An 8,487-nucleotide genomic window follows, 5' to 3' on the forward strand; every position below is an offset into this window, starting at 1 on the left:
GCAACTTTTTCTTCCAAAAGCACCTAGCAACAAATTTAGCTATTTCTAAAAAAAACTTTAGCAACTTTTGATAAGTGATTCAAAAGATAAAAAGGCACACATTTACCATCTAAATGACACAAAAAGAGGAAACCAAAGATGCCTAGCTGTACACACATCACGTGAATTAAGCTGCAAATGTTCAATTTAATAATAATAATTGAATAATTGTTCATTTAGTAGCTTGTTAGTAGCTTGTACATGTGATTGTTGATCAGCTAGTACATGTAAGAAAAATATCTAGAAAACTGGAAAAGGTACTAGTTATTTTACTAGTACTAGTAAGGGAAACATCAAACTGGATTGTTCATATCCTGTAGTGAAGCGTTATAAAAATGAATAACGCCTTCCACAGTGCAGTGCTCTATTACAGCCGCTGGCTTCACATCTGGTTCTACAAATGATTCTTTGTTTTATTTTTATTGTTTATAAATAATGGTCATTGTCAAAGTCATTCATTTGTGTCAGTGTACTGCCACTAAAATTATTCAAATAAATCAAGCATAAATTCATAAATTAAATCTGTGATCTGTCTATTTTACCTCTGCCTCAGTCCTTAGACTGTTATTTCATTGCCAAAGTTAATTTGATCTTAATATATAAATTCCGATTTAAAAAACTGTCGTGGTGAGAGGATTCTAACTTGAACACCTCTGATTCAAGATATCGACAGATATGTCTGTGATTGGCTACATTGCTCAACGCTGCAAAAACAAATTGAAATAGAAATTAGCAAACCATAACGCACTGGGCTGCGTTTCCCATAAGCATCGTAAGCTTAAGTACATCATAGACCCATTGAAACCAATGGAGCTACAATCAACTTAAGCTTACGATGCTTTTGGGAAACGCAGCCCTGGATAGTTTGCCAAATCTGCAATAAAATGCCATTATTACAGCTTTAACTGAGAGTGCTATTGATTTCGTTTGAGGGTGCTTAGCACCTTCTAGCTCCCCCGTAGAATCGGGCCTGCTCCGATACAGTGCTTCAATGTGAAATGTGTGTTTTTTTTTATACAAGCTTCAGAGCTTCCGTGTTGAACGTATCATCGCTACTGCAGACATGCGTGAGAAAACAGTGACACTCACTAGGGAAGGGCGATATCTTATCGTTTACGATTGACCAGTAAGAATTCTCCCCACAATAAGAATAAGTCTTCCCGCGATATTACTATTTGATGACATATTTCTGTGTGCGACAGTGTGGGAGACATGGTGCAAGGCGGATGTGAAATTGAGGAGGAGTTGATCACTTTTACAATCTGGAACTGGTTTGGTCAGGGCTGTACTGTACAGTGCGACAAAAAATAGGTCTGAGCCGAACCCTGGTTGAAATAACTTATTTTTGTGACCAAATTTCTCCATCTCCGTTGTGCATTTTATTCAGCTATAACTGGATACTTTGTCCATATTAGGGATTTCATGGAGTGTCGACAGTGACATTACTTCTGCGATGCATATGTGTAGTTTCTGCGCAAGAGTGCCCTCTGGCTTCCAGTGTGAATTAAACAGTCATTACATTATGCGTGTACTCAGTAACGCTCACAACACCCTGTTTTGGGTAAAAATAGGAAAGATAATTATTTTCTCTAAGAAACAGGATTCCCTAAATTATCGTCATTGATATCGTTATCGCAATAAATACCAGAAATACCGTGATATATTTTAAAGCCCATATCGCCCATCCCTAACACTCACCAGGAAGCGCTCCAGCCTGGTTCCCCCGGCGCTCCCTATGAAGATGCCGGAGCTGGGCTGGAAGGTGAGTGGGTCTGGACTCCTGCGGAAGGCCACGCGGTGCTGCTCCTCACAGTCCATGTACAGCTTCACCTCCTCCCCTTGTACAGCCAGCGTGAAGCGCGCCCAGCGGCCCGTCAGATCGCCCATCTTGAATGAAGCCGCCTCCTGTGTGTGCGCGGCCCCGGGCTCGGTGTAGTACATAACCACGCGCTGGGACCCGTCCTCCACCGGCGCCAGAGACACTCCCAGATGGATGATCTTCTGCAGCGCGTCTGTGACGGCGAACAGCACTCCTCCGTGCCGAGAGCTGGGTCTGGCCGTCACCACGATGGAGAAGTCATGGTAGAACGGGTCGGGGATGAAGGAGCGCGTCAGTCGGCCCACGTTAGCGTCCGGACCAAATCTATATGCCGGGAAGCCCTCCAGGCCCGTGACGAAGGACACAGATGGCGGCAGAGGAACGCCGATGAGCTCGGTGAGGTCCAGCTGAGCGCTTGAGTCCCGCTCTGCACAGACGGAGAACAGAGTCAGTAAACGCGTCCGGACACAGCCGGACGCCGGGATGCAAGATATCAATATTATTGTCCAAAAACATAGACCTAACCCTATCCCTGGTGAACGTGATTTCACCAAGTACAACATGTTCCTGGATTAAAGGGGTCATCGGATGCCCATTTTCCACAAGTTGGTATGATTCTTTAGGCTCTTAATGAAAAGTCTATAAAATACTTTGGTTAAAATTTCTCAATGGTAGTGTAAAACAACACCCTTTTTACCCTGTCAAAAACAGCTCTGTGTGAATTAAACAGTCATTACATTATGCGTGTACTCAGTAACGCTCACAACACCCTGTTTTGGGTAAAAATAGGAAAGATAATTATTTTCTCTAAGAAACAGGATTCCCTAAATTATCGTCATTGATATCGTTATCGCAATAAATACCAGAAATACCGTGATATATTTTAAAGCCCATATCGCCCATCCCTAACACTCACCAGGAAGCGCTCCAGCCTGGTTCCCCCGGCGCTCCCTATGAAGATGCCGGAGCTGGGCTGGAAGGTGAGTGGGTCTGGACTCCTGCGGAAGGCCACGCGGTGCTGCTCCTCACAGTCCATGTACAGCTTCACCTCCTCCCCTTGTACAGCCAGCGTGAAGCGCGCCCAGCGGCCCGTCAGATCGCCCATCTTGAATGAAGCCGCCTCCTGTGTGTGCGCGGCCCCGGGCTCGGTGTAGTACATAACCACGCGCTGGGACCCGTCCTCCACCGGCGCCAGAGACACTCCCAGATGGATGATCTTCTGCAGCGCGTCTGTGACGGCGAACAGCACTCCTCCGTGCCGAGAGCTGGGTCTGGCCGTCACCACGATGGAGAAGTCATGGTAGAACGGGTCGGGGATGAAGGAGCGCGTCAGTCGGCCCACGTTAGCGTCCGGACCAAATCTATATGCCGGGAAGCCCTCCAGGCCCGTGACGAAGGACACAGATGGCGGCAGAGGAACGCCGATGAGCTCGGTGAGGTCCAGCTGAGCGCTTGAGTCCCGCTCTGCACAGACGGAGAACAGAGTCAGTAAACGCGTCCGGACACAGCCGGACGCCGGGATGCAAGATATCAATATTATTGTCCAAAAACATAGACCTAACCCTATCCCTGGTGAACGTGATTTCACCAAGTACAACATGTTCCTGGATTAAAGGGGTCATCGGATGCCCATTTTCCACAAGTTGGTATGATTCTTTAGGCTCTTAATGAAAAGTCTATAAAATACTTTGGTTAAAATTTCTCAATGGTAGTGTAAAACAACACCCTTTTTACCCTGTCAAAAACAGCTCTGTTCACAGCGAGATGTTTTGGTGCATGTCCCTTTAAATGCTAATGAGCTCTGCTGACCCTGCCCCTCTCTTCCGTGGGGTGACGAGCCATCCTAATGAGACTGTAAACTTTAGCCACATTCGTCATGGAACTTGCTAACTAGCATATTACTAGGAAAGGCGATTTGCAAAGATTCATTAAAAACTTTACACTGACTTCTGTTGGTGAAGCTGGATCACGAATGATTCTCGCGAACATAGACACATTTATGTAGATCGGGGAGCATTCTCTTCAGAAACAATGTAATCCACTGCGTCTTCAGCGGCTCAGATGTCGGGAGTAAATGACGACTGCTGTTCATTATTACATCCAGCAACAGAACATCTCAATCTCTCAGGAGTCATTCTTGTCTACATCTGCTCCGGCGGCGAAACAATGGCGGACTGATGACAGCTCACTCAGGGCGGAGCTAAGGTAAAACTCCAGTGTCAATCAACAATCGTGGGAGGGGCCTGGGTCTGTGTGACATCACACAGCCAACAATCTGAGAGCAGCTTGATCTGAGAAAGGGGTTATCATTTATCGTGATTTTAAAAAAGCACTGGGGGGATTTTTATCATTGTAGGGTGGTTGTGTACACACACTGCCAACACACATTTCAGTTCAAACAACTTGTAAAAGTGCATGTCGCATCCGATGACCCCTTTAACATCCTTGTTGATCCTGGAACAACATTCCAATCAACCAATCAGAATTGAGAGATAACCTCAGGAAATCTCAGTTTTAGGCTTACGATCAGAGTTAGGTGTTTCTACACCCTTGTTAATCAGCTATCATTTCCCTCTGATATTAGGAATAAATTATGTGTAGGGTTAAGTTTAGGGGTTGGGATTGGGTTAAGTCTATATTTGTGGACTGTAATGTTGATCCAGGAGCATTTTGCACTTGGTTAAATCACGTTCACTGAACAGAGCCGTTCTAGGTCATTCTGAGACACACGGATGAGTGGAAACATGTACACCAATAATAATAATAATCGTAATCAGTGAAAATGCTGAGTTGAGGTGCTTGTTTTAGCTCAATTCTAGGGCAAAATCATCTCATTATAAATATCAAATAGTTACATCTGATTAAAAATGGAATGTGTTAATATCTATTAGCATTTCACATGACAACCTCTTTTGACAACAGACAGAAAAATTATCTTATTAATGACATTATTTTTCTGAAACAGATATATAAAATATTTTTAAAAACTATCTATCTATATAATTATTTTATTATTATATTTGGGGTTGGTAAGATATTTTCATGTTTTGGAAAAGGCCTCTTCTGCTCATCAAGGCTGCATTTATTTGATCAGTGAAATATTATTAGCTGTTTTCTGTGTGAATATGTGTTAAACTGTAATGTATTTCTGTGATGCGCAGCTGTATTTTCAGCATCATTCCTCCAGTCTTCAGTGTCACATGATCTTCAGAAATCAGTATAATATGCTGATCTGCTGCTCAACAAACATTTCTGATTATTATCAATGTTGAAATGTTTGAATTCCATCCACAGACTTCACAATGCATGCTTTACAAAACAAAAGACTTTATTATAAGCACACTTTCCTTCTCTAGTATTTCTTTACAGTCTCGGTCCTGCTAATACTTCATGCCACAATAAAAGTCTTTATAATCACACCATGCATTTTCCTGTTCATGTGCTGAGATCCGGCGAGCGGTTCTGCAGTTTTATTAGCGCACACATTTGATCCGGGGCTGTAAACTGCCTCCAGGCATCCCTGCAGCTCCTACAGCTTCACTTCAATCGGCTGCTGTTTTCAGAAAAGATCTGATTGTTTCCCTCACAGATGAGAAACTAAAACAGCAGCGTCTGCCAGAACTACTGTACCACGGTGGATCACACTTTAGCTTCATTTACATGTAACCAAATCAGCCGAGCACACCGAACTGAGCCAGATCAGAACTGAAGTGCACACATGGCCTTGATTAGAGCGCAGGAGAAGCACAAACAATCAGCCGCTCTGTTACCGGCCCATCATCTGAAAGGGGTTAGTGCTGGAGATCTGGACCACTGGCTCTTCAATGGCACACTACAGCAAGACATGCCATCTTAGCACTCACACAACAGCTCAACGGCGGAATGAAGAGTTTATGCTCATATACTAATGACAGTTCAGCTCGGTGAGCTTCAGACTTCAGATCCCGAAGGAAAGGAATCTCCCAATGTTTTCTTTTACATGATATATAAAGCAGGCCAAAAACCAATTCATGAGTCATATCAACCAGTGTGAGTGTTTATGCACACGATCTGATGCAGCTGAGTAAATAAAACCAATGAGGAGATTGTGAAGTCAGAAACCTGGCGATAAGAGTCTACGCAGACGCCAAATCCAGCTTCAGCAGTTACGCTCACTAACGAGTGATATATAATCGACATATATATGATCCGACGCAGCTTCACTCATAAATATGCTTCATGTTATTAGTCAGCTACACCAATTATCCTGTGACGTTGATCAGAGGCTATCGCAAGGAGACGCCGACTTAATAAACCCAAGATTCCCATCAAGCTCAGGATCAGGACTCCAACACAGCTTTATACAGCAGTGAGAACAGTGAGATATCACCTGCTGTTAAGTGGTTGTCAAAAGTGAACAGAGACACCTGATGCAGTCATTCAAACAAGACATTATTGTGAGAGTTGAGTGTTTCCAAGTGAAATGCATAGACAGAACTCGGCTGTTGACTGGATTGTGAAAAGTGAACGCTGAAGACTGGAATGAACGCAATTTTAATTAATAACACATTGTCTAAATAAATAAATGTATTCACCGATAAGTCATTCACACTAAAACCAGTAACATGTATTAATTTCACGCAGAATTGACCTTTTAGAAAGAGTAAATAATAGGCACAATGGCGTGCATTTAAAAGTTTTACTAACACCTTGAGTTTTTCATAAAAACTGCAGTTACAATTATTCATACAATGGATAATTTATAAGCTGCATTACAAGGCATAATTCATGCATTAAATTCTTTTATAATGCATTAAATATAAAGGTTTCAGGTAAAGACTTACCAACGTTTATTTACATCTTTATATGCATGAAAGCATGCATGAGTTTGGAGACTTGTTTACATCAGTGAATACGTTCACAAGCACAGTCTTACAGTGATAATAACCTAATCACCTAAGCGTAATAACCCGATAATGTGTCATCATGTAGGTCAGTGTTTTGTTATGCATGAAAACACACTCAATGATCAGTAATCTGTTATTATTTATTTCCATGTGCACACTTGTCCCTTCATGAATTCTCCATAGATGTGCCCGATAATACGATTTCAGCAGTCTGTTGTGCAACTTCGCCAGTATGAAGACGTTTGGGAACGGCGTGTATTTCTCGGAGCAGAGAGGTTCACTCCAGACCAGATGAAGACTGGACAATCAAAGGCTTCTGGGTAACACCTGAAGGTTTGAGTTACTGGCTCTCGGTGGGCTGAGGTCATGAGGAACATGAGAGAAAACCACTGAGGTCCATGGAAGTGACCGCTGTGCTGTTTGTTAGTGATGAAGCAAGCGTGACGATGAAACACGGATTCAGAAACAGACCCTCGGCTAAACGTAGAAGTACAGCGCGAGCGTGAAGGTCATCGCTGACTGCGCAGCTCCTCATCTGTCTAAGCTCGTGGATGAAGTGTTTTTAGGGAGAAAATGAGCAGATGCAGCAGAATGAAGGGATCTCAGTCGTCCAAAATGAGGTCTTGAATTTGGCAGATTGTGCGGCACAGGGAGGAGTGTTAAACTCAATCTATAGACACTCCCATGAGCCTCAGAGGAGACGACCTACATGACGGAAAGGCCTCGCTTTATTCATGAGCTCATACACCAGAACAGCAGCGGAGCGACTGGATCGGAGCACCAAATGCTTAACCAAGACTAAATAAATGAGTAGAATGTGTAGAATGTGAATAATATTCCACTGAGCACAAGAAGTTCAAAAGAACAGCATTTATTTGAAACAGAAATGTTTTGTAACATTATAAATGTCCTTACTGTCACTTCTGATCAATTTAATGCATCCTTAGATAAAAGTATACAAAACAAATTCTTACTGACTCCAAACATTTGAACAGTTTCATGCTATATTTAATTAAACTTGATGAAAGCTGAATTAACTAAACTATATCTCATTGTATTGTAGTCTATTAAAGTGCCACAGATCTTTGCTGTCAGTCTTCACAGATCCTGTAATATCAGCTGAATCACACACTGCGCTACAGATTTCAGCACCAAGCTAAAGAACAAACACACAGCTTTCATTTCTACCAGCAGCACATAAGCAAGCAGAGCGGCATGTCTGTGGTTCCAGACTGTCCAGCGCTTTCACTGAGAGAGCAGAGCTGGATAATTCATCACCGCATGTTCACAGAAAACCAACACTAAATGTCACTCAGATCCTTAAATACGTCACTGTGAAATATGTCGTTTCTCAGAAAATGAGTTTCTTCTGGCTGGTTGTTTAGTGGTCTGAATCAACAGTGCCAATGGAAATCAATGGCATTTTCTTTTGAGAACCACAAATGAGACTCAGATTTTGGGAAACATTCGAGCGGTTCTTCAAACACAACGGCTCATGGACTGTGACTGGAGACGTCTGCTGTGCTCTGGAATAATCAGAAATCACTCACTGAAAGCCTGATTGGTGCAGACTGTGCCGTTACGAGTAATAAACGGCTGTAGCGGAGGAAAGCGTGGGTCATTATCACACTGAGCGCCTGGCAAACACACACACGCCGCTGTGAAACACAGACTGGAAGTAGCACAGGTGTGTCGCATGCAGAGCATCATGGGAACGCTAGGTTTACTCACAAACATTCACAG

General features: G+C 43.1%; 2 protein-coding genes across 2 annotated transcripts in view; both read right to left on the minus strand.

Annotated features, from left to right (window-relative positions):
- The window catches only part of LOC107566168 (collagen alpha-1(XV) chain-like), a 56,643-nt gene extending 51,358 nt beyond the window's left edge, over positions 1-5,285 (minus strand). Inside the window, exons 1-3 of the mRNA XM_016251546.1 lie at positions 5,279-5,285; positions 2,775-3,322; positions 1,738-2,283 (exon numbers count right to left, since the gene is read on the minus strand). Of these exons, the coding sequence (XP_016107032.1) occupies positions 1,738-2,283; positions 2,775-3,322; positions 5,279-5,285 (1,101 nt within the window). The remainder of the gene's footprint in view (positions 1-1,737; positions 2,284-2,774; positions 3,323-5,278) is intronic.
- Positions 5,286-5,624: 339 nt separating this feature from the next.
- Positions 5,625-8,487, minus strand: part of LOC107566169 (collagen alpha-1(XV) chain-like) — a 26,015-nt gene continuing 23,152 nt past the window's right edge. The window contains exon 3 of the mRNA XM_016251547.1: positions 5,625-5,690. Within this exon, the coding sequence (XP_016107033.1) occupies positions 5,625-5,690 (66 nt within the window). The remainder of the gene's footprint in view (positions 5,691-8,487) is intronic.

Source organism: Sinocyclocheilus grahami, unplaced genomic scaffold (genome assembly GCF_001515645.1).
Source record: "Sinocyclocheilus grahami isolate Dianchi unplaced genomic scaffold, SAMN03320097.WGS_v1.1 scaffold1053.1, whole genome shotgun sequence".
In the NCBI taxonomy this organism is placed as follows: Eukaryota; Metazoa; Chordata; class Actinopteri; order Cypriniformes; family Cyprinidae; genus Sinocyclocheilus; species Sinocyclocheilus grahami.